Source organism: Kryptolebias marmoratus, linkage group LG3, assembly GCF_001649575.2.
Source record: "Kryptolebias marmoratus isolate JLee-2015 linkage group LG3, ASM164957v2, whole genome shotgun sequence".
NCBI lineage: Eukaryota > Metazoa > Chordata > Actinopteri > Cyprinodontiformes > Rivulidae > Kryptolebias > Kryptolebias marmoratus.
The window spans coordinates 1621865-1648083 of record NC_051432.1 but is presented as its reverse complement, the minus strand read 5'-3'; the positions used below and the strand labels follow the sequence as shown (position 1 = coordinate 1648083).

The window sequence follows — 26219 nt, the reverse complement described above, 5'->3', positions numbered from 1 at the left end:
TGGGGGGTCACCAGCGGTTCCTGCTGAGGATCTCCGGATGTCTGCCCGGGCAGCTGCATACATAAAGATCAGATTATGTGTTATGAATAAATGACACGCTCACACACTTTTGGCTCAAGTCAGCTCTCTGAAAACTTATTAGTTTCCCGAGAGGCTTTGCTCCTTCAGGTCCCGAGTTGTGACTTGAACCTGTTCAGAACTCATCTGATAAGGTGAACCCTTCTTACCAACTGGCCATTAAAGGTGCTCAATCTAAATATAACATCAAACATTTAAAACAAAACAGGTGTTATCCTGATCTATATCAAATGGTGCGGTTTGTAAGAGTATAGTCCAGTACTTTTGTTTTTAGATATGCAGTTTTGAAATGCAGGTATGCACTCAAGGTAAACATGGCACTTCCCTCTGCTTACTTTGCAGATACCAGTGCACCAGAGTCGGTGGACTTCTTCAATCCTGAACGGCTCTTACTGTGGATGTCGTCATCGTTGACCCGTTTTCAGTCACTTCACGCTGTTTCCAAAACAAACACATTCGCAATAAAGACAAATTAACCATCGATATGAGAGAAGAAATTGAGCAAATTTTTATTTATTTATTTATGATTATCTTCATGACATTGCAATGAATACCTTTAATCTATCCGTTCCTGTCAAGATTTTTAATTTGCTTTCAAACAGACAAAACTATTAAAATACATCAAAACGTGTGTCTCCACTGGTGGTAGTGTGCTTTAACTTTTCCTCCTCAAAATCTGAAGTGAATTGTCTTTTTTAACTTGTTGCATCTCCTACAGAAAACACTGTGGACACATAAAATGTACATGTGATGAACAGACTAGTCCCATTAGAGGTCAGGAATATGTTTTTATGAATTAGTTTTTGTACAGCGACTGAGGCTTACTTTCTACTCTGTGTTTTTTTTTCTCTCTGTCTTATTAAGAGTTTTATCAAGTAGTGAGAAGACACACCTGTGCGGTTATCGTACCTAATGAGCCGCTGGCCCGCAGCTTTAGTGTTTCTCTTTTTCTTTACACATTTTATGGACTACTGTTTATTAAAATCTTGGCATTTTGTCATTTTAGGAAAACACAAAAGTAATTCTCAAAGGACTACTGGGCTTTGCAGAAGAAAGCTGAATGCCAGACAGCAGCTGCACTGGAAACCCTTCAGAAGTGTTATGGTTTTATGCATTATTTGCTGCCGTAATTAAATAACTCCTTCATTCACAACCTTCCTCTGATCTCCAGCTCTAAACAATCATTGATTCTGCTCACACGTACTTCAGCGTCTCACCCCCACAGGCCCCAGCAACAAGCGCCCACAACCGACGGGGCCCCGGTTAGCGCGAACACCTACCAATTACCTGCAGAGACATCAAACACGCTTAATAGTTGGTTGAAGGAGGAAGAGGAGGCATCATGTGTGGTCTGTAATGTGGAGGTTGATCAGCAACCCCCTCCACCACCCTCGAAGTTGGATGTGACTGCATTGCCATGGAAACAATATGGCCAAGTTATACTTCTGCCCCTGGGGAGGTTTTCCTGACTCAAATGAAGCTGGATCCTTTATACCAGTGGTGTCCAGGAGGTTCCACTATCCTGCAGGTTTTAGATGCGTCTCTGCTCTTCAGCAGGTCTTCAAGTTCTGCAGAAGCCTGGTAATCACTCAGTCGTTCAAATCAGGTGGGTCAAAGCAGAGAAACACCTACAACATGCAGGACAGCGGCCCTCCAGGACCAGGATTGGACACCCCTGCCTCATACGCACTGAAACCTGCTGGGTTAACAACAACCTGATATGGACCCCTGGTAGTTTTAACTCAGCAGAGTTAAGCTTTTGACCCCAAAACATGGTGTTAAAATGACTAACTTGTCGAATTAGAGCTATTAACGACCCAAAGGGATATCAGACAATTACAACTCGAGCTAATGTTATTTTAGGAACCCAAATTCACTGTCGAATACAAACTAAAGTTATTCACAAAAACAACCTGGTTAAACATCTGCATACAAGTTGTTTTACCAGCTTACCTTTGCTCATTACATCCTAAAGCTGAGGTTGACCAAATGTCTGCGGTCAGGTCCAGTTTGATCAACTTCTGGCTTAAAACGGCCGACTGTGAAGAAAGACACGACTCATCCCTGACCCCGACCTCTGGGTCAAATTATTTGACCCAATATTTGGTCAAACCAACCCAACAACTGACCCAGCTGCTTATTTTAATGTGTTTTTTTCTTTCGGTAAAATAACCACGTCATTATAGTCTTTTCTAAAATTTAGCAACTTCAGAAAAGACTACCTGTGAGCATAACAATATATCTGAACAAATGAAGAACTTTGGGTTTCAATAGTTTTTTTTTTTCTTTTTCCAATTTAAAGTCTCTAAAGCAGGGTACTAAAATGTGCATTTATAGAGTGATTGAATTAATCCTGTCCTGGTCTTCCAGCTACTGTTGCACTCTGAGGAGTGAGGGGAAGGCACCGAAAAAAAAAAAAGCATCCAGTTAATTGGATCTAACGAGATTTGACACGACTTGCTTTTTCAGGTTTTTGCTCTAACACAAGTGAAGAGGAGCTGCGACACTGGAGGCAGAGGTGGTGAGAGAAAAAAAAAAAAAAGAAGAAGAAGAGTGTGAAGAAGAGGGAGGGAGACGAGACGAAGAGCAGGAAAAAAAAAAACACCTGCTGTGTGGGAGGACTTTGCAGGCCGTGTTGAAATGAAGAGCCGGGGAGGGGCGGCCGCCTTACAGGAGCGGGGCTCGGAGTCGTTCTTTCATTAACACCGCCCACCGTGTTGCAAATTTAATCCCATGTATTGATTTGACACTGGACGTTTCACCGATTAATACGACGTTTTATACGAACGCACACTCAGCTTTGATGTGCATCTGCTGCGCTTTCGGGGAGGCTCAAGTAGCGAACAAAACTTTCCAGCCGTGGTCACAAAAAGAAAAGGAAACAGGAAAGCATCAGAACTCGTAAATTCATCTGATTGATTCGTTTCCTTTCGAAAATCAAGAGCACACGTTCCAATCTGAAACTCTATACACCTTCCAGACGAACTCTTTGAGATTTTCGGTCATTTTTAAACATTAAAATGTGTGCAGATTTACTCTGATTTGACGTGTTTGTACAATTGTGTAATCTGTACGTAACAGTACTGAATGTGGAAATGGTTTTGTCCCCAAAATTGATATAGACTTTTAAAGAAAACACACAAAAAAAACACTTTATCTTAATCAGATTTTCATATATAGAGCAAAAATGTGGTGTGGTAGTAGCTGAGAGTCATTCCCAGCTCATATTTCCTGCACTACCTCAGTATTACCTGGTGGAGTCAACCACGTTTGTCTGTTAGCAAAATATCTCATGACCCACTGGACAGATTTGAAGGAAACTCTCGTAAAGTAATCACTGGATGTACATCTACAACCGATTTCCTTTTGGAGTCAACCCAAGTCAAGATGGCCGCCACAGAGAAGCGACCGGAAAAACACAAAAACAGCCGAAACTCAAATCGGTTTTAAAGCTATTGAGCTCGAATTTAGCGTAGTCGTAGCAGAAACTCATCCCATCCCATTGCATTTGTCAACATGGGAGGAAATAAAGGGTCCAAGTTTAAAACTCCGGCCTGGATGGGGAAGGAGGGGTGGGGTATGCGTTTCCTCGTAAAACGCTAGGCCTTTTTATTTCCTAAAATACCCATAACAAGCCACTGCATTTTCCCTGAAGACAATAAACAGCACACTGTAGGTTATTTCACAACCAAAAAATGATTTCTGTTCACAGACTGAATACCATCCACAGGTGGAAATTTGCTCACTGTGATTTGAAATTTTTAGAAAATGCTACATGTAAGAGTCTAGAAACACTTAAAAGTTTTCCCCACTCTCTGCTTTCTGTAAACAGACCGAGAACAAACAGCTTCAAGATCAGTACAATATTTCTCCACTGAGGAATCAAATAGCATATTTGCATTTGATTCGTTTAAATTAGGACCAAAATAAAAAAAAAACAGGATGTGGATTAAAAATAAGTTAAAAACTACTTCCAGAATGCAGTGGATGGATGATGAATCAGAACTTTGTGGCAGTAACAGAAATAAAAAAAAAAAGAAGGGCCGATACCAAAGTGAAGCCCGTTGGTGAAATGTTTCATGTCTGTGGCTGTTCTTCAGCAGTAAATCGATGCTTCCGTCAGCGAAGACAAGCGGCACGTTTCTCTCTGCGGAGACGAGCCTTTTCCATTTGCTTCGTCAGGACTCATTACAGACGTCCTGACAGAGCCGAGTCAGCAGACACCTCAGCTTGAGATGCTCAAACAAAGCGCCTGTCACAGCACAGGCTTTAACAACCCTATGATAAGCCTTTAAAAGAAACAACACCTCATCTTATCTTTTCTTCACAAAACCAGATTCGTGATTGATCAGGTGGTGCAGAAAAGATGAACTTTTACTGATTTAAAAAAACAAAACAAAACACTGAAACCAGACAATGAAGCCTGCCGGGTCAACAACATTTTGTGTTAACGTTTGTTTTTAAAAAGGAGAGAAATATCATTTTACTGTTTAATCAAATTTTGTAATGACACGATGGAATCTGTTGTACTTGTGTACATTCAAGGTTAGATTTACATAAGTTTAGGTAAAAACCAGATCCTTTTATGCATAAAACTCTACATATGAGAGTTTTCCTCTGACTGAGACCTTTACTTATATATATATAAAGAACCACATTTAAATACATTACTCTGCTTCCTGTGTGCTAGAAAGACTCACTTTGTGCAACAAACGACTACACTTTTCTCTGTTTGTGTTTCGTTCATCTTGCTGGGATTACACCAGCATTTAGTACATGAAACTACTTCAGTAATCCACATCTAGTCCTCCTCTCTTCACAACCGCAGGTGTTATTTAAAAAAAAAAAAAAGAATCTGAACACATCTTCAGGCTTGAGTCACTTTCACGATGCATTTTAAAAGAGTTAATAATTCCAGCACTGACAGCTTTTTAAACCAACGCTGCCCCCTTGTGTACGAGAGACACAAGCCGAGCTCGTAAAAGATACTACTGCTGTACGGTAAATGGCTTTCCAAGTCATCCGATAAATAAAGAACAATGTTTTCTTTTAATTCGTAATTAAACAACTGTTTAGGAAAAAATAAATAAAACGTACACAGAAACTATAAGTATTCCCAAATTCTTCAGCCAGAATGAAAAGAATGAATTCATTCTCTTTGCATATTTTAGATATTATTTATTGTAAACGTTTGGAAAGACATGATGAAATACAGACACCTTCTCACCACGTTATGAAGACGAACATCTGCGGCTACATTATTGCATTTTTCCTGACACGGAGAGCTGACCGTCGGAACATTAGTCAAATTATTTACCTGTTCGGCGCTCAAATGAGCAAAAATATAATGGAATCTAGATATGAATAGTTGGCGGAGCCATTTCTTTACAAGAGACGGGAGAACACTGGTCAGAATTCGAGCTGCATGCAAACGCGGCGGCAACGTCAGATCTTAGCTTGTAAAACACGCACAGAAATAAACTGACCGATGAGGGAAAAGAAGAGCAGAAAAGTCCCCGTTTAACAGGCTCAGACGTGCAAAAGTGAGTCCATGTTTTCAGTCCACGCTGATCAGAGTTATTGTTTGTCCGAGTGTTAAACTAAAACCTCGGCGTTCTGCGTCATGCCGGAGCGACCGCTTGTTCGGTTTGTTATTTACACTATTTACAACCTGAAGCGCCACAGAACGTACTCCTGTTCATCACATCCATCATTAGGCAAACATAAAAATGACTTCCTGTAGCTCATGGCTCGGCAATAAATATTTCATATAAATATATTATCTTTACTTGCTTGCAGAAGACAGTTGAAGCAAATTAGCAGTTTAGTACAAAATTAAAGATATATTTCTTATTATCGTCATCTCCAAGAAAAGAAACAAAATGTCTACATGTTTACACATATTTTCTCTCCCAAACATTATTATATATATTTTTTTAATAGAGGCTCGTTAAACTACAAAATCAGAAGAGGTTTTTAAAGAAAATGTTCATTTCCTAAATGCACGGAGCAACGGTTCATGTTTTGATTGGCTAGAATTGGTCGGAGCTGTTTGGTGGAGGTTCACCGTGTTTTCAGCAGAAGTCGGTACAGGGCGAAGCCCACCACGGTGAACACCGAGGCCCCGACGCTCGCTTTCAGCCAGAACGTTGAGCTCTTCAGGTCCTCTTGGCTCACGTGTCTGAGAAAACGGAGAGACAAAATATGAATAAATACTGGGACGGAGTAGACACAGAAAGAGAGATCTCATGCGTTCAAGGCTACTTAATGGGCTAAAAGAATGTGTGAATTCTAATATTTCAACTCTAGATTTAAATCTAAGTGTCTGTCGGGACATTTCTTACAAAGAATTACATGAACGCGAAGAAAACAAATGACAGAACAGGAGGGAAGCTTTGAAATCTGAAGGCACTGCAGCAAAAAAACAGTTAAACAGATGGAAAGAGGACTTTTAAGGATTATAGTTAATGTGAGACAGCGAGACAAGACATGAGGGATGAGGAAAGTGAAAACAGAAACATAAAAATAGGACGACAGAGAAGCTGGCACAGACCGAATGACAGTGGGACTTCATCAAACAATGATGAGAGCTGCCTAAATGTCTGAGAATAAATCAAACGAGAACATTTCTGAAGAAATTTTAAAAAGGGCACCAGCGCCGCTCCTGCCTGATGTTCCAACAAACATCTTTCTTTTATAAAACCCAATAATACTGTAGGAGTTTTATTTTGGAAGGTGACAAAATGGCAACGTTTTAATGTAAAGAGAACCAAGGTGAAAAAAAAACCAGCTGCTGCCGATGGCTTATTATGGTCCCCATGGTAACCTCAAACCTGTGACTCTGACTTCCTGACTGCACTCCTAATAAGTCAGGCAGAACAATTAATAATTAGAATTAAGTCAAATAATTATGATGTAAAATCTATGTGTTTTACTGAGAATATTCCTGCACTGCAAGAGGCAAACGCATCACTCAGCAGTGTTCATTATATTTATTTTTATGCACTGTTGGGGGTTTTTAAAACCCAAATCCATGCTGGTTGTATTAATTGTATTTTTTATTTTCTGTACGTATTATATCTTTACCTCCTATCACCTTACATCATGTAACTGCCTCTCTGGAGTGTACTGCTACTGTGTGGAGACCCAAATAAATAAAAATAAACTTCAACTTAGGTAATAAAGCCAGTAGCAAAAGAAATTCCTGAAGTAAAATGTCGAGGGAACAAAGGAAACAAGAACCTGACAATTTAAAACAAAAAAGGGACAAACATAATCCAGGGGACCAAAACATCCTAAAAGACAACATTTAACGGAAGAAAAAAATTGGAAAGTTTACATTTAATGAAAGAAAACATCATCAGTTTTCACTTTTCTTACTGCTGTTTTAAAGCAAATAAAATATTTCCTCAAATGGTACCATTTAAATATGTTTACAATCAGTTCACAAAATCTACATTTACTAAAACTTATGTAGTGCTTGGTTACTAAACTGAACAGTTGTGGAGTGCAGACAATAATCACGTGGCAACAAAACAGCTGGACAGAGAATGACTGAATGAAATGAAATGAGCACCGGTGATGGTAACACATCTCAGAGAAAGCAAAGAAGTTTTGAAGAGAGAGAGAGAGAGAAAGGAGAGACCTTCGGAGCACGACAGCGTAGAGTTTGGCCCTGACCGTCTGCAGAAGCTCAGAGTTGAGGAAGTTCTGACACAAGCAGAACGTGCACCGGTTACAGGTGCACATGCAGCGCAGCCGGGCGTGGCTGAGGAGAGACACACACACACACAACAAAAACACACACACGCAGCGGCATCAACAGACGAACCGAAACACACAGGACACACACAGAGTCAGAGTTAAAAGCAGCAGTCACAGAGTTCAACACCGTCAGTAAAGACAGGCTGACGGGTTTCTTCTCTCAGCAACATTTAAAAAATAAAAGTATGATACCCAGCTGCAGAGTCAGCTTATACAAGGAAAAGAAAGTTTGAGTGAATAAACGGTAAAATACAGTGACCCCCTTTGTTCCTGTTGCACAACACAGCTACCACTTTAAAATGAAACACTTAAGAAATAAGACAAAAACCTAATAATTATAAACCACCCATAAAATGTGAGCGTGCATATCCATTAACCCCTCCCAAGCCAGTACTCTGTGCAGCAGTGACAGCAGAACGTCTCCGCAGGTACAACCCTCTCTAACTCAGCTAATCATGTGGCTTCTGAAGCTCTTTTATTTATAATCAATTTAAAATTTATTTAAAGTCCGCCTTGTAAGGCAACAAGTGAGAAAGAATACCAAAGGGTGAACAACTTTCAGTACCACGGACTGAAACTAACAAAGGTTTGTTTTCCTCCAATAAGTGCATGATATGTCTGAGGTGGTGTGAGTTGACAGAGAAGTGGAGCCTGACTGCAGGAGTGTGAGCCTCGCTGAGAAAATAACATCTGAGCTCAGCAGGAACCCCTCCAATCCACAGTCCCAACCTCTGTGACCTCTGAATGAAGGCAACATGCCCAAAAAACTGTGTATTTATGAATGTAAAGGAAAGGCCACGGTGTGAAGAGAGGACACCTAAAGACAGCAGGAACATCACACCAGGACAGCTTTATATTTAAACTGTAAGCTGGTTTTAGATGAAGAAAAAAACCATGCTAAAAAACAATGAAGTGAAAACAGTATTGCACACACTCTTCTTGACTGCAACAAATGCAGTTCTGCTGTTAGGTCATGTCTGAGAGCAAATCCTCCAGCGGTTCAGGAACTAGAATTAAAAGCTTCCATAAAAAACGGCAGCAAACTTACAGTCTGAACCGGTGACTGAACCAAGACACGTCATCCGCTCGGGCCACAGCAGCCACTCAGAGGAGCAACTTTTCACTAAAGAACTTGACCACTTTGATTTCCACAGACACTTAGAGCTTACGTCTAGGACTGTGGCTATTAAATATTCTAGTAGTTGAGCATTCAGTCGATTAATCCATCAGTAAATCAGGTACTCACATTTTGCCAAGTTTGTGGATCTGAACCCGTTTTCTCCTGGAGTCTCCCAGCCTTCCCCCATAATAAAGCAGTGCCTTGATCTTGCTTACTTTAGTCCAGGGCTGAGACGTCAGGATGTCTCTTTATGCTTTTTGACATTGTTACAGGTAAGAGGAGCTGTAGCGCTGTTTCTCCTGCCTGAGGTCTTTTGACAAGCCAATTCTTCTGAAAATATTTCTTTGGCACTAACTCAGTTTGAAGGCAGGCGAGCTCCTTGTTATAGCAGAGATACTGTAAATCTAACAGCTCGTAATGCCCTTTATGCACGGCAACATCAGGAAAACGGGACTTGATGTCCTCTTGATGTATGCTACAAATTGTCGCAGAAGGAGATCCTGGATTGTTCCACCAGCTGTATGCGCTGTCAAGGATTCAGGACGCTCCCTCTGCTTGTTGGTCTCACTGTGGAGAGTGATTGTCACAGCGGTGAATACCCCAGCTCACTGTTTGTACAAAGCTGATGTGCTACACTAATCTGGTTATACTGATGAGTGTTTTCACTTGTCTTCGGTTTGATAATGTCTCGGACTCTGATTTTTTCCTCGTCGTTTTCAGTCCTTCACTATCCCTCTTTGTCTGACCTGCACAGAGTCCTGACCTCAACCCGACAGAACACCTTTGGGATGAATTAGAGACAAGACTGTGAGCCAGGCCTTCTGTCCAACATCAGTGTCTGACCTCACAAATGAGCTTCTGGAAGAATGGCCAAAAATTCCCATAAACATTCCTAAACCTGTGGAAAACCTTCCTAGCAGAGTTGAAGCTGTTAGAGCTGCAAAGGGAGGGCCAACATCATATTAAACCCTATGGAATAAGAATGGGAGGTCACTCAAGTTCATATTTGTGTGAAGCAAATACTTTTGGTAATATAATGTCTTGTTGTGGAACCTTCTGAAGGCCACAACAAAGATATTGAAAAATAAAAAACAAAAAACTGCAAAAGAAACTTTGTACCATATAAATCCATACATTACAGTAGTTCATTAGTACGCAACTAAAAGTTTGTAATACATTTCATAGCCTGCATACGTACGGGTACATAGCCATGGTGGTCAGTTTGGTGTAGATGTCCCTGCTGGGTTCTGCTGCTGTGTTACAGGTGAACGACTGTGGAGGGGGCATCTTGTGCCTCCTGCAGAACTCCAGAGGACTGCAGCCGTACAGCTGTTTGATCTCCGGCAGGTCCGACTTGGCTGCGATCATCATGCACGGCGTCTTGCTGTCCATGAAGTATTGCTGAGGAGGAGGGGAAAAAAAAAAGTGATATTAAATCATTAGTCAAAGTGTGCAGATATTTTCAGTCTTGACAACAACAAATGCAGTTCTACCTTGAAGACATTGGCGCAGTATTCAAAGGAGTAAGGGTTGCTGACATCATAAACCAGGCAGACGATGTCGCAGGCCAGATCGGCATCCGTCAGGTAGTCGAAGTCCGGGAACACTTCGTGAAGCTGGACAGTCGAAAACAAGGACTCTTAGAAATAAAAGCAGCATTTATAGAAGGAATGCCAAACGTTCAAACAAAGATTTCATACTATCAGTTAGAGCTCTGCCTATGTGTTGGGAAGGACTCTCAGCTACGACTGTGCTCAATAGTTGCGTGTTTGCTTAGGTTGATTAGCGGTGGCAGCCATCTTAAATCGGGTTGACTCTAATTAATTGTATATTCATACCCAATGATTACTTTCTGAGAGTTTCTTTAAAATCTGTCAGACAGACAGAAACTTTTATGGATCCCAAAGTTAAATTCAAAAAGTGCAGTAGCATTATGACATGAAATAAACACATCAAACTCTTTAAATAAAATAAAATGACAATAATCCATTCAATGTTTGATCATGCCACTCACAAAAACATTAAACTTATTAAATAAAAGTTTTAATACATTCCTTTAAATATAAAAGTCAGCTGAAATCAGTCACGTCATTAAGTAAACTCATTAAATCTTTTAATCAAACTAAAATAATCCATTCAAAAGTGCATTTTCTGTATTTTGACTTTCTTGATGCAGACTTCTCACAGCTGAGCAGGATTTATATGTTAATACATCATTAAATACACACTCCTCTACCTCACGAAGGCCATGAGAAGTGTTAGCACTCAAAGTATGTGTTAGGGAGACTCTCAGCGACTACCACCCTAATTTTTAGCTTAATATCTGTAAAACTAGACCTGCAGTCATGCATGTGTTGAACCAGGCTGACTCCAGATGTTAATCAGTTGTAAACATACATCCAATGATTATATTCTGATGGGTAAATTAAAATCCGTCCAAGGGTTCATGAGAAAAACAAGCACAGATCAGGACAATTCCACGGTCGCCCGTCTTTCTTGGTGGGTGGCACTAATTAAACTATTCTCAGGAGTCTTTATCTGACACTGTGCTTCCCTGACCATCACTGTTTAAAAACTAAATGAGGAAACGGAAACTAGATGTTGAACAGCACCTTTACAACCACACAACACACACACAGGTGCATTTATACCACAGACTGCAGCTTTCTGACACAGATCTTCTTGCTCTTTAAGATCTGTACCAAGTTCCAATCTAATACGAAATGTCTTTAGGTTCTAAACAAGAGCTTTATTTATTATTTTTTCTGTACTCAAACAACTGTGAAGGAGCCGGTCCTTTTTAATACACACTGCAATATCATATAGTGTATAGTTACCAGTAATTTAAGCAATGGGAAAATTTAAATACTCACCAGCAGGTATTTCTCCTGGCCATAAACATATGTTGTACTGATGGCGTAGTAGGATCTGTGTTCCTCTTTAATGGTCTTTTGCCGCTGAGAAGGAAAGAAAAAGTTTTGTTTTTTTAAAAACAGATGAGCTTCAGTGTATCTCTAACAACAGGAGATGATCTGGAAACTTTCCCATAAAGCCCTTTTCTTGAAAGCTGGAGATAAAACAGCTCTGAGCTCCTCAGCAGGGAGCCCAGCACGCATCACCAACGGGACAAAAAGGTAAAAAAGCATCAGTTTTAAAGCAATATGAAATATTATTTACAGAGAGGAATTTGGTCATAAATATACTGTACGTTTGGCAACAACCTTGTGGTAATACATAATTAGACAGATCTGAAAAGTGTGGAGGACAAGTCAGCACCTTGAGCTCTTTGTTATGCTGATCAAGTCGTTCCTGAACAGTTTTTGTAAAGAAACACTATCCTGCTGAAAAAGGCCTCTGTCAGATACCTGCTGTCACAAACAGGTGACAAAGAAAAAAAGATGCTCGCATCCCACTTTTGCGTACTGCCAGTGATGGACACTCTGTTGGTCTGTGGTGGAGCAGCTAATCCCAGTACCTCACTGGGCTGCCACGGGACTCTCCAAAATGTCTCAAAACATTCAGGGATTTTTTATTTCCTTGTGTGAGTTACAGAAGCTCACAGTCTTGTTGCTTGAAATTTGATCTTGTACAATAAATTTTCTCGAAAAGTAGCAGGGATTAAAAAACAAATGAATAAATAAAAAGCTATTTTCTACGTATCCGTCATTTCCTCAAGGTTTTCCCGTAAAGAGGAGTATACTGTCTACATGCCCTTAGTCAAAGTACACAGCATAGTGTTTTCCAATGAAGTGTTCAATAAATATGTCCAATAAATAACTCCACTAACTTGAGCAAATATATTCCTGAACATCTGTTGTGTTGTCTGTCAACAGAAATTATGAGCTATTGAAATGATCAAAGTCTTAAATACTATAGAAACATTACTGTTGCTTTTTATAAAAAGTTGAAGTGTTTTAGTTTAAATATAATAATAAGTATAATGACAGTGATGTGACTGCCTGACTGGAGATCGAACCCACCACGAATAACTCCAGAAAGGAGGTCCAACAAAATCTCAGAGTTGACATGTTCAGACAGGGAAAACGCTGAGTGTTCGGTTCCAAAACGGCTGCTTTCAATGAGTTCAATTCAACTCTGAGTATCTTCACTGGGAGTTAAATGTTTGCATACGTCAAATAAAAAAAATACTGCATTAAAAAAAGTTCTACACATGCAACTATGTGAAATTGATTGCAATTTGCAGGTTTATAAAAAAGTGTTTGGATGAACCATTATGAAATCTTTGAGATTAGAGCTTTAAGACGGTATCCACTTTAGCCTTTGTCTGGCTCAGACTAGCCGTTAGCTCATCAGTTTGATCAGAAGTTAAGCCTTTCCTCAGAGCTATCTGTAGCAGATGAGATCTTTCTTTTCCCACTCCAAAAGGTCCGAACTGTTATTTTAAGACCTTGCTGCTGTTTCACTGTTGTCCTTTCCTGAACCACTTCCAGTCGAAACTGGCCTCTGTATTCCAGTAACATCCCATAACACCTGCTGTTGTAAAGATGTTCTGACCTGCTCGTCCAGCTCTATAGGTCCCAGTCAAAGCTGCTCAGATCCACGTTTCCAGCTCGCCACACAAACTACTTCAAGAGCTGATGACTGCCTAGTATAGCTCACCCCCTGACCGGTGCATAGTAATGAGATAATCGGTGCTAATCCCTTTACCAGTCAGTGGCTTTAACGTGTTGTGACTGCTTAATGTATTCTTTCTCTATCTGCATGAGTGGCTCTGAGAACACCGAATTATTTCTGTTCACCGTGAGGTTTCTGCCGAGGAAGGCCTGGAGGAAGCCGCTCTTTCCGCTGCCCATGTCTCCAAAGACGTTACAGCGGAACACGTTGCGCTGGGTCTGCTTCTTCTGCAGGTCAATCTTCTTATCTCTGGTCACTGTAGGGGGGCGAGCCACACACACACACGCACATATCAGAGGATCAGCAAAGGCTGCTGTTAGACACAAAACAAGCCTGCAGTCAGTAACAGCAGCAACATTCAGGAAGAAAATCTGCTTTAACTGTAAAACTGCTGAAGTTATAAAACAGGTAATTGACTGCACAGCAGTCGAGTTTAAAACATCAGTAACAAGTACAAAAAAAAAAGAGTGATATTTTTAAACTGGACAACACTCAATGTTCCAATAACATTGTGTAAAATAACAATTACAGCAATGAGTAATACAGACCAAATAAATCTTAACCAGGGGGTTCAAAAGTTTCAGGAGGAAAAGGCTATTTAGAAACTGTAGGCTGACCATCTACTGGGTGAAGCCCAGTGCCGAGCGCACAAAGGCAAGAGGCGATCAACCAAGGAGGGGTGTGGGGGCCGTGCCCCAGAAAAATGTGAAAAGTCAAAGAGGAGATAAATGGATGCAGTTAGAGAGAACATGGAGGTAGTTTGAGTGAAAACAGAGGACGCAGAAGACAGAGTTCGATAGAGGAGGATGACTCGCTGTGGTGATCCCTGAAAAGGGAACAGCCAAAAGAAAATTAATAATAATAAGAAAAACATCAGAAATGCATTTTCCTGGCATTTGAAACGAGGCTAGGAGGGTGTCTGAAGAGTCCAAAATCAGCAGTTTTTGAGGACGATTTGTGAGAATCTTTGGCGTTTTGGAAGGACTGGGAGGGTTTTCAGAAAATCAGATGAAGAATTAATTTAACCAAGACAAGGAACTATCTCCAAAATAAACCTGAAGTAAGGAATCATGTAAAATAGATCTGAATAAAAACATACTGCCTGGAGATTTAAAATAGATTGTCTTGGCATTTTTTTTTTTTTTGGTTGGTAGAGTCCAATCGTTTTTTCTTGGACATTAATCTGTCATCCACTACCTGGAAAGTGTCACGCCCCCAAACATCGACCAATAAGAAGCCCCCACAAATAAATACCAACTCTTGTCCAATCAGTGGTGGTGTTACAATAACGGTGCTTGCTTGCGCCCATGGATCGACAAAAATGATCAGAAACAAACTCGGAGAGGAAGAAAATCATCATTTACTGTTCATAAAGTTACATTTTGCATTGTGTAGCAGATCGGGTATAACACAGGGACTGTTCTGGGCAAATGTTCACAAAATATTTTTGGTCAATCAACAAAAATTAGATGACAAAAATGTGGCTAAATGAAGTTTTTATGAATCAATTTTCACCAGCTGTCGGCTACTTTTGAACCCCCTGATGATGATATTATAATCAACTTTTACAAGAATCTATAACTTTAATGTAAACTCATAATTTCTGTTGATATTAATAGGAAAAAAACAAGATATAATAATAAATTTTACCTGTAATTCCTGCTACTTGAGACTCCTGCTCAGCCATTATTGAGTAACCGAGGTAGCCTAAATACTCCAGGCATCGCTGGACATCCAGATAAGTCGTTAACCTGAACAAGAAAGGAAGTTAAAAGACAAAAACTAAGCAACAACAATAAAAAACACTGTGAAACATGCTTAATTGGGAAAATGTACCCAAACCAGACAATCTGACTTGATGTTTTCTTTTTTAAAATGTTTTCTAGCTGAGATTTAATGTTCTCAGTTACCAAAGAATCCAGCAAAATAAACAAAATGTAATTTACCAACAGTTTCACTGTAATTATACTTTAATACAAATAAACTTCACTGGAAGTTGCCTTTTTTTCTGGCAGGTTTAACGTAGAAGTCGTGTTTCTGTTGACAGATTTATGAGTTTGGCAATTTGGACTAAAAGCTGTTTTCTGTCCTCACAACTGTATGCTGTGAATAAATAACACAAACACTCTGCTCAAAGGTTGTACATCGAAAATACCCCTTACTCTAGAAAATAGGAAGAAACAAGGCCAATAAAGGTTGAGTCTTTGCAGAGAAAGAAAGAAAACAAAACCTACTACACAGTTATTACAATAAAAGAATATCGGTTTTGTACATTTTAGGAGTTATAACAACAGAAAATGCTTTAAAAGTTGTGTTTCACATTCAATAAGTGACAATTTATAAATATTCATAATTAACCCCGCCTAGCTTTGGGCTAATTCAGGTGCAGATTTGAACCAATTTTAGGCATTTTTAGGAGGAAGATGCTCAATTATTCAAGGCAGCACACAAGAGTGAAATTATTATATATTCACAGGAGTAATATATTCCGTTTTTTTTGCTTTTAAACATTAAGAAATCAACTGATTTTCAAGGTTAAAGCAAAACTTCAGGTCTTTTAAAGTTAGAAGAAATAAAGTTTAATTCTGACCGGACTGATGAGCTAATGGCTAGTCCGAACGGTGCCAACAGCTCTGCTGCTGTCTTAAAACAACTCCAATCTCACAAATTCCATAGCAGCTGATGCAAGAGCTATTTCACAAACGCTTACACCACCCTCAGTTTGACATGTCCTGGTTATCCTGTGGATATCTGCAAACGCAAATAGCAGCAGCAGCTAACTGTAGCACTTCCAGTGCAACCTGGGGAGCTTTCCTGCAGGAATATCATAATGCTTGTGCCAGGATAACCACGGAAAAACTGGCCGCAGTGTAAGCGTTTATAAAACAGCCTTCATATAAACCACAATGAAATTTTCGAGATTGGAGTCATTTTCTCCCAACTGAGGTTGTTTAAAGAGCCACCTACAACACATAAGACATTTATTGTTCCTAACCTTTTCACAGAACCCTACTTAAAAGATCTGAACTAACCCTTTAAGCTGCTGCTCACCAATGCTTGCTTGGCAGCGAGGGAGCTCAGCTAAATTCATGACTTTGCAGCTTCTGAGCCGTTTGACTGGCTGAACGCTGCAGATCCTTCCTCTGCCTGACATCGTCCTTCTTCTCCAGCTACTTCAGGCTGAAATCACTTCAGAGCTCGAGCTACTTCCCCTTTCACCGATTCCTCGCAGAGCACGTAGATTTCTCTGTGAAACTTCACCCTGAAACTAGTCAGGGTTTGAGCTTCTAGTTTACTCTGTGGAAATTATGAGCAGAGGTTGTAGATTCAAGGTATAAAAAAATCCTGATGGCTAAATGTACACTCAAAAACCTTTTGTGAATTATTTAGTTTAATTATTACATTTAAGTTGATCATTCATTTGATCTGAGCCTTCAATTTGTATTTACAGATTTTTAAATCGCCTTTCAGATTTTAAAGAAACTCTTAGAAAGTAACCACTGGATGAACATCTGCAACTGATTCACTTTTGGCTCAGTCCAATTCAAGATGGCTGTCACAGCCAATCCACCTTAGCCAATGCATAAACGGCTATAAATCAGTCAATTCTACAGATATTAGGCTAACATTTGGTTGTAACAGCTGACACATACTCTGAGTGCTAATAATTCACATGAGATTTTGTAATATTGCACAAACCTGAGTAGGATATTGTTTCTAAGATTTAACCAAAACAACTTAAACGCCGTCATTTCTCAAGATCAGATGTTTCCTAGTTGAACACTTTGGTGTGAAAGGTGGTGGGCAATATGCATTCCTTCAAAAAAATGCTAGGTCTTTAATTTAATAGGACGCTTTTAATAAAATGAACAAACCACCTGAATTTAGCCTCAAAACAATTCAAACAAAAGGGACATGAATTACTCTGACTCACAGCTCGGGTGTTTGGCGTTCAGATTGTCGGCTGACATTCAGTCCTGGTGTATTGATTCACAGCCATCACACATGTGATGTGAACACCCAGGCAGAAATCAATCATTTCTTCACAGCTTTGATTTCCAGCCTTCAGTACTACTTACGTCCACTGTGAGAGATAGCCCTGGTACGTGATCCAGCCCTGGTCGTTGGTGCAAACGGTGTTATTAACGTCGGGACCCCAGGGCATGTAGGGGAAGACATCGAACAGGTCCTTCAGCTCCTCGGGGGACAAGGCACAGTCTCGGTCCTGAAAGCCAAAGAAGGGTCATTCAGTGAAGAAGGTAACTGTTCTCAGTGGGGTTTAAAGCAGGTAAGTGAACTGAAATTTTAGAACGTCGAGGAGCTCTTGTTCTTTAGAGCTGTGCAACAGATTTAGGCCCTGTTTATATGAGAACGATCTCTTAGTGTTTTTTAAGTTTATTGTGGTGAATCAACAAGAAAAAATAAGCGCTTACAGGAATATGATATATCTGCTGTAGTTTCCATGCCAGGCAGGGTAGCCAGATAGGAAATGACAAATTATTGTACTGTGTGTCTCTGTTCAAAGAGGTTCTGGTTCTGGTAACTAGTTTAACTGACTGTCGATTTAAAATGATTGTATTTTGACCCAAACTATCATATGTGCTGAGTGAGTTGTGCTTTTTCAGAGGGGAGAGGTTTTAAGACTATGTGCACAAAAAAGAAGGGGGTCTTGACCATAAAACTGTTATAAAAACGGTAATTATTGTATATCTGGCAACACTGATGCCAGACTGCAGTCGGGAACATGTAAACAGTTACATCCAAAATGGTCAATACACAAACGTTTGTTCGGACCCACAGTGAGGTTGGGTTGCTGCTGCATGTTGAAAAGGGTGAGTAACACAAACAGCACTCTGCTATCTGCCATTACTGCTGTTGTTGATCTCCCTGTGCATGTGCAGAACAGCTATTGACTGCAGCCGTCTGTGGTGCGAATGTGTGATTTCACACGTTGCGGCTTCCTTTGAAATACAAACGGGAGTCTGAGAAAATCTCAGCTCTGAGACCTGGGTTCAGAAAAAACGGGCGCTGTTGTCATGTACACGAACGGCTGAACCGCAGCAACAAATCTACTACGTCACTCAAAAACTGCGTTGTGTAAACGGCCCCTTGAATTTTCCTTATTTCTAACTGAGGAAACAAACACGACGGGGTGAAGTACACATTCACCGTCAGAAGCTAATCACTACGACAGACAGATCTTGGCACAAGCTGTCACTTTCACTCTCCGACTTCCCTTTCTGACGCAGCAGCTTATTCTCCTGTAAATCCCTCCTCCGTGCCAACAGGTTAAAGCGCACCTCAGCGGGGGGGTGGGGGTGTTGGCAGCAGGAGTGTATTTTGGTTTGTATTTGTGGCACTAAGCAGCTTCCTGCCTGGTGTCCCGTCAGGGCAGAGACTAAAGTAAACACTGGGTTGTACCTTGTCGTGTTTGTCAAAGACGCTCTGCAGGAAGAGGTAGGCGTTGTGATTGAGCTCAGTGGTGCAGTCTGGGGGAACTTTCAGCCTGTAGAGACGTAAATATCAAAACATACACGGAAAAGGTCGAGCCTTGTTTAAAGTTACAAAGCTGAGAGAAACACACTGATACTCACACACATAAGTAAACAACAACAAAATGACAATTCGTCAACAGAGTTCAGAAAACATATAACAAGCAGTGGATAGTAAAAGTACCCTCGCCCAGAGACAAAGTTGTATTTCTACACAACTTTGTCTCTGACCTGTGTGGAGAGGTTCTTGGTCTCTTATGCTCGGTAGTAGCTCTTACTACATATCGATTTGTGATGCAGCTAAATGAAGATCCGGCTAGAAGTCAAGACGATGGTTGATTGAATGTCCGAGCGAGACTCACGAAGGGAAGAGATAGTCCTGATTTAACTCCAGGTCGTCGTCGTATCCGAACCTCCTCAGCACCGTCCAGGTGGTTTCGTGGCGACCTCGCTGGATGAACAGTGTGTGGAGGAACAGGAAGCCTGGGGAGAAACGGAACCCAGTCAGGCACGAACCAAAGGACATACAGTATGTGACACGAAACTGGAACGGACAGGTCAGTGAAGCCGCTCCTGCCTTTTAGAGTGAGTCCGTTGTTGCACACGCCTTCAATTAAATTCTTCCTCACCACATTCTTCACATCCTCTAACGCGTGGGGCTCTAGAGGGCTGTTGAAGCACGTTCGCTGTGACAGAAACACATCACCGTTGTTCAAATAGTAGAAATAAAGAAATAGATATGATAGACAGAGCTAACTACAGAACGTTTCAGAGTTCATCTGGGCCCACCATCAACAACTTAATGCTCTTTTACCTGGAAAAAGTTGAGTTCGTTATCATTGAGGACTCCATCATTGTCCAGGTCCGATACTTTGAAGATTCGAGTCAGAGCTTTTACACAAAGTGGCTTCATCTGAAAAGAACAATTACAATTGAATTCAAAAGTGATTTTTAGGTTTATTTGGTTTGGGGTTTTTTGCATCATGTATTATCTAAAATCTACTTTTTTTATTTTATTTTATTTTTTTACAAGCCTTGATGCAAAAGAAGCTGGAAACCAGAAGGTCCCACAGAGAGAGGAGCAGAATTTGTGTCTTTTGACTCTTACATCTTTTTTCTCTGGACAGTAGAGAGGTCCTGTGGGGTGGAGGACTGCCTTCTGGGCATAGTAGAACAGCTCGGAGATGTTCTTCAGATTCTTTGCAGAACACTGGAAACAGGTAAAGAACAAAACCAAAATCTCACTTTTACAATTTCCCTCCAACTGTGCATGCAGCTGTGTAACACATCGCATAAAGCTTCGAACATAAACACCCAGGATATCTGCGGCCGTGTGAAACTGCAGCACTGTTGAAGCCCAACTCTAAGTAGCTTCCAGACAGGGCATTAAGACACTGGGTCTTTCTGAGCAAAGCTCTTTGTCGAATTAATCAGTCGGAAACAAAAAAGCCCATGTAGTGTTTAACAGAGACGATTAAGAGTAGAAGACAAAAATTGGCAGCACAGACTGAGGCAAAGCAGCAAATCTGGGATGATATTTTAAGTATTTAAGATAAAAGGGTCCCACTGAGCCAGAACTCACCGATTCACTGAGAAAAGAAAACTTAAGCACCTGGACGGAGTTTTACAAATGAAATGAAACTGCACATTTCACAAGGTCATGTAAGCTGTGCTGCAGAGATTAGATTATTAGATTCAAGTGAATACAAAGTTGGCCGTACAAACACACTGCTGGTCCCACGTTAGCAGGAGGTGGCACCCCCCTGGGCTCTGAGCAGCGATTCAGAGCAGAACAGAGTCATCCAGCTGCTGAATCCTCTCATGCAGCCAGTCAGCTCACAGCTGCTGTGACTGACCCTCGAGGTCCGGCAGATCAGATCTGGGATCGGGTTTGACATCCGAGCTGATCGCACGTGTTTCACTGAGGAACGACTGGGGGGCCTCAAGAGGACCTCAACATAACCAGTTTCCTCTCGGGGATCAATGAACTATTTATCTATCAATCAATCAAACAATAACGCAGGTAGTGCATGGACACGTGCCGTGTAGCTGGACAGAAAAACACTTTTAGTCACAGACGGATCAGCATAAAGTGCTCAACTGAAGGCCACAGGAAGTGCTTCCTTCCCACACCCATTAGACTCCACAAGTCCTCCCCCTGTCACCCACCACCATTAACAGCTCTCTCTTTAGTCTCTCATGCAGCACATGGGAAATCCTTTACATTAAGAGCAGTAATTAAGGTTGGTACTGCTTACTAATAAATACATATGCTTGTGTGCATTAATTATAACACAACTGTAACAGAAATAAATGTTTGTGCACTACGTTTCCACATTTAGGCTCATCCCTCTCCTGTACAAAAATTGTTTTTATTTATTATTTTAATAGAGTTTAGGTTTTTTTATGTTTAACTATTATTTTTTTACTGTTTACTTTTTTTTTTTTACATAGTCGCAGCAAACAACTTTTTTGGGGATGAATGAAGTTTTCAGATTTTGATACAGTACATGTGTCGGCAGGTGCCATGGAGCCACTGTGACATCTGTTTGTCCCACAGCACGAGACAACCCGCCGACCTCTTGCAAACTCACAACGTGATAACACTATTGCTCCACTCTTAATGCCACCATTTTTTTCCCCTTTGGTACCCGTTCCAGACCTGCCAGCTCTGTGCAAATTAAATCATTTACATACCAGTCTCTGACTTGCACTTGTACCAAAGTAAAAGTCTAAAATTGAACTTCAGGTTAAAAATTCTCAACAGTGTTTTTTTGTCAATGAGTGTATTATACCTTAACACATCATTAAACACTCTTTTTTTAATCTGTGAAGCTTTGTTATACTTGATAGTTTACTCAAGACACAAAAGAAAAAAAAACAGCAAATAGTTTTAAACAAGGGGAACAAATATAGTATTCTGATGTGTATAAACAACACAACAATAAATAAATCTGATAATATATTTTAAGGATGAAGAGATCCATATTTTTGTTGTTCAAAGTTCAAACTCACATCGAACAAACACACAGTGAAAGCCTTTTGTACTCATTGTCTGTTCAGTGACAATTCAGTTTTGTCTTAAATTTGCCCGAGAAGCTGATTAAAACCTAAATGTGCTTCCCTTTGGCTCCTGTGTGCCTGATAAGTTTCCACACTACCATTATTACTGAAAACGACACTTGTGTTGAAGGAGTTAAGCAAAAAAAAAGATGTTTCCTGGGCACTTTATATGTTTTTGTTAGTTTGTTTACAGAAACAGTAGTACACAAAGATGCATTTTTCTCACCTCAACACAAGTCTCTATCTCACTGTACTGGTTCATAATGGGCAGAATGGTCTCCATGCTGCTGTGTTCCACCATGTCGGACTTGTTCCCCACCAGGATCAGAGGAACCCTGCACACACACGCACACGCACACACACAGACACACACAGATACACATTAAACACATGAAGTCTCAATTGAACAAACAGCTTCAAAATTAAAGGCATTTTGTATAGGACCGCATTTCCCCTGCTGCCTTTCAGGCCTAAGTTTTGGACCAAGATCATCTTAAGTTGAGAAGTGATGGAGTTTAAGCCGTTTTGGTCAAACCTTGAAAATAACGTCATGCGTGACCTCATGCAACACTGTGTTGGCTGACGTCATTTAGCTGTGGCGGCCATCTTCATTTGGGTTATCTCTAAAAGTTAATCAGTTATATATGCGCATCCAAAGATTACTTTCTGATCAAATTCAATAAACATCTGTCAAGTGGTTCATGGGGTATTTTGCGAACAAACAGACAGGCATGGGCACAAACGTTATCGCCTGCCTTAACAATGCCTTTTCCCGGAGTGCTTCTCCTTGCTCATATTTTTAGAGACTCTTGCCTCTTAAAAATTCAGTGGCTCGTTTTACAGAGGCTGAATCTGCTAATGTGAAATGTTCCACTTAAAATACAACACACACACACACATTATGTAACTGCTCCCTGCACTGAGTTAGTGCCACACCAAGCAGACACAGAAGAGACCACGAGTGTTCGGACCTGCTGTCCTTGTCTGTGTTCTCAGTAATAAGAGGGATCCAGTGATCAGTCACCTGCAAAGATAAGTAGGTCAGAGTCTCATTCCTCCGCTTCTTAACTGATACATAAACAAAATTATGAAAACGCTGGCACCAGAAGAGACTCACTTTCTCTATGGACGTCTTGTTGTTGACGGCGTAGACGATGCAAATGACATTTGCCTGAGAGAGAGAGAGAGGTCAACGCAGACGCCCATTAGGCTTTCAGCTGGAGTCTAACGCTCCACTCTGGGCGTAACTCTCTGGCCTACCTTAGAAATTTCCTGAAACAGCTGCTCATCTGTCTGCTCTGCTTCTACAGAAAGAAACGCAAGCGTGTTAAAAGAAAACCAGGGAGGAGAACAAACAAGGGCTAGCTCAGTCACGTTTGTTTAAGTACCTGAATAGTCCACGATGTGCGTGGGAACTCTTTCGGGCGTGACATCTGCAGGTATCGTGATCTCCTCAACTCGATATGGAACCTGCAAACACATTGCTTTTACAAGGCTTCGGCGGTAAGTTAATGGGGCGTAAAAGTCCCGCTGACGGAATGAGAGGGGATTCATACCACATCTGGGAACTCCTCACTGACAAGGGACATGATGAGAGACGTCTTCCCCACCTTGGCTGTGGAGCGAGAAAAGCAAAGTTTAGTTAAAAGTGTTGAGCGTTAGCTTATTGTGACCTGATTTGCGACGACTAACTGACACATTAAAATGAATATAACTGCATCACATGAGGATTGAGGCTCAGGCTGCGTCACTAAAACACAAAAATCTACACTCTGACAAAAAAAAAAATGTTAAGCCCCCAGAGAAAGTGGTAAAAAATTAGGTCACATGTTAATAAATCACGTGACTGTATTTCAATGAGTGAATGAGCGCATGAATGGTTGTTTGTCCCGTTTGTCTCCATCTTTCAATGATTATATCAGATTAAATGGATAACAAAACAGGCACACAGCTGGTCCCATGTCAGTAGTGTGTGGCTCCCCTTGAGCCTGATTCTCTGTGGGATGGAGTCATACAGCTGTTGTATCCTCTCTTACGGCAGAGCGGCCCAAAGCTGTTGTTACTGACCCTCGAGAGCTGGCACTGAGTTGGAGCTGACGTCCGAATTGACCAGGGGGGTGTCTCAGGAGGTGTCCTGAAGTCAGACCCTATGGCTCCCCACGTCATAGTGCCAAGAGTAACACCAGCGTGTTTCTCAAAACCACTGGCAGATTTGATCTAGAGCTTGGCAGTGATTACAGACTGTTCAAAGTCTAACTATAAATGGGCAAATTTGAAGAGCTGCAGGACTTGTGAACTTTTATTCACTGCACGTCCCAACCATGTGGAGATGGTCCTTTTTCAGCAAAAACAATAAACAAGCTACAATCTTAAACCATGAAGTAGCAGCTGAGATTCACTCTTCTTTTGATTTTATTGGCGGTTGGCAGACTTTAAGTGACTAATACTAATATAAGACTGGAAGGTGGATTTGGAGAATAGGCAGGGGAAAAAAATGCCTTGCGCTTCTTCTTCTTCTTCTTTGTTTTAATGTCTAACAACTACAGGAAGCATTACCGCCACCAACTGGTAAAGAAGTGTGGACCACATAATGCCTCGTGCTGCACAGGTCAGGCTCCGTGAAATTACGTCATCATACGATATCACGATATAAATTTTTTTCACCAGTGTCAAAAAATCCACCTGTATTACCATAAAGGAGACAGTATGGCACACCCCTAGTAACCACCTATGGGACCCGAAATCCAGCCGATGCCTGTCATCGTGAGACAGTGCAGGATGACACGGTGTTGTAACAACTCCAATATCGGTGTCCGGACGGCAGCTGCAGATGTCATGAGGTTCTGCAATGCTTGGTTTATAATATGATGATCCTCCCTTGATGTGGTCTGTGATAGGTGAGTACAAACTGCATGGCGTACACATGGGTGTCTGCATGAACTCACTGGTTCCAACATCAGGGCGCTGTGATGGTGTACACGCCACACGCTGGATAATGCAAAATATGACTACCTGGCTTAAATCAAACTCACAGTGTGACCCCTATCAAAGTCCATCAAAGGCTTGCAATGCTGTCTACAAGGCACCCTCTGAGACTGCCCACGTCACTTACTTTTTGACTGGCTGTCGGACACTGCAGCAACTACCTGATAACACCCCTCAGGTGCCAATTCTCACCCTGTCAACCCTTTGCAAACCATTTAATTCACGTATGAACAGCTGGTCTGCGCATAGACCGAATTACACCCAAACTGGACCACTTCTTGAGAGCTTAACTCTTTTACTTGTCTGTCAGAGAGCGAATGTTGCAACACTGCATTCCAGTAAGCAAATTACATTAAAAAGTGAGGTTACTGGATTACTGAGGGAGACGACATCCACCCATGAGTCCTGCAGCGACAGGAAAGAGTTGTAAATCAGGGTGAAAGCAGGCTCCATCACTGCTGCTCAGCTCGACCTAAAGACTGACTCCGCACAGATTTAGCCTTCACTTACACTCCCCCACCAGCAGTATCCTCACATCCTTGCGCATCTTCTCCGCCGTCGTGAAGCAGGTCGATGGGGAGGTCTGTGCTCAACATCTACGCTCGCGCTCGCGCCTGCAGGGTGAAGCCAGCCCCGCTCTCTCCGCGGCCTGGCTCGCTCGCTAACGGCTACGTTCGCATCTCAGCTCCGGTTCGCGCCGCTTCACGGGGAACGACGCGCCGCCAGTGACCCGCACGAACCCGTTCAGGAGCCGGAGGCCCCACAACACGGTTTTAAAGCTACTCCTCTACGGGACAGGCTCGGTCAGATGCTGCTGCTGCTTCCGTCGCGGTCCGGAGTGACAGCGAATCAGACGAACTGCCGCTGCTGCTCCTAGCGGCACTATCAGCGGATAGATGAGCGGCTCCGCCACGCCTCTACGACTCAGCAGTGGCTATAACTTGCATAATAATAAACAACTCTCACTAAAAGTGGTCCATATTGTGATTTGAAAGCAAAAGCCTAAATTTTAACTTTAAATAAAAACAGGTTTGCTGGGGTTTTGGACTTTTCCACCCGCATTTGGTTCACCACGTTCAGTT

The 26219-nt window shown here is 41.4% G+C and overlaps 1 protein-coding gene and 1 long non-coding RNA gene across 4 annotated transcripts in view; one reads left to right on the top strand and one right to left on the bottom strand.

Moving 5' to 3' along the window:
• LOC112451162 overlaps positions 1 to 1087 on the top strand; it is a 2381-nt gene extending 1294 nt beyond the window's left edge. Inside the window, exon 3 of the long non-coding RNA XR_003039918.2 lies at positions 421 to 1087. This is a non-coding gene — a long non-coding RNA (uncharacterized LOC112451162). The remainder of the gene's footprint in view (positions 1 to 420) is intronic.
• Positions 1088 to 5235: 4148 nt separating this feature from the next.
• rhot1b (ras homolog family member T1) lies at positions 5236 to 26016 on the bottom strand. Of its 3 annotated transcripts, XM_037974857.1 has the most exons (21): positions 25648 to 26016; positions 25489 to 25542; positions 23709 to 23767; positions 23541 to 23622; positions 23413 to 23456; positions 23270 to 23323; positions 23124 to 23176; positions 22379 to 22487; positions 20198 to 20299; positions 19904 to 20002; positions 19667 to 19775; positions 19452 to 19572; positions 19019 to 19103; positions 17677 to 17822; positions 15248 to 15348; positions 13723 to 13853; positions 11836 to 11919; positions 10456 to 10578; positions 10161 to 10363; positions 7724 to 7846; positions 5236 to 6259 (listed from the first exon to the last, which is right to left on the bottom strand). In XM_037974857.1, the coding sequence occupies exons 3-21, from the start codon at positions 23739 to 23741 to the stop codon at positions 6142 to 6144; spliced, it is 1920 nt and encodes a 639-aa protein (XP_037830785.1). In that variant the 5' UTR covers positions 23742 to 23767; positions 25489 to 25542; positions 25648 to 26016; the 3' UTR covers positions 5236 to 6141. The 3 variants fall into 3 exon arrangements, with proteins under 3 accessions (XP_037830785.1, XP_017287639.1, XP_017287640.1); XM_017432150.3 differs by lacking the exon at positions 25489 to 25542; XM_017432151.3 differs by lacking the exons at positions 7724 to 7846; positions 25489 to 25542 and having other exon boundaries at positions 25648 to 26012.
• Between the last annotated feature and the right edge of the window lie 203 nt (positions 26017 to 26219).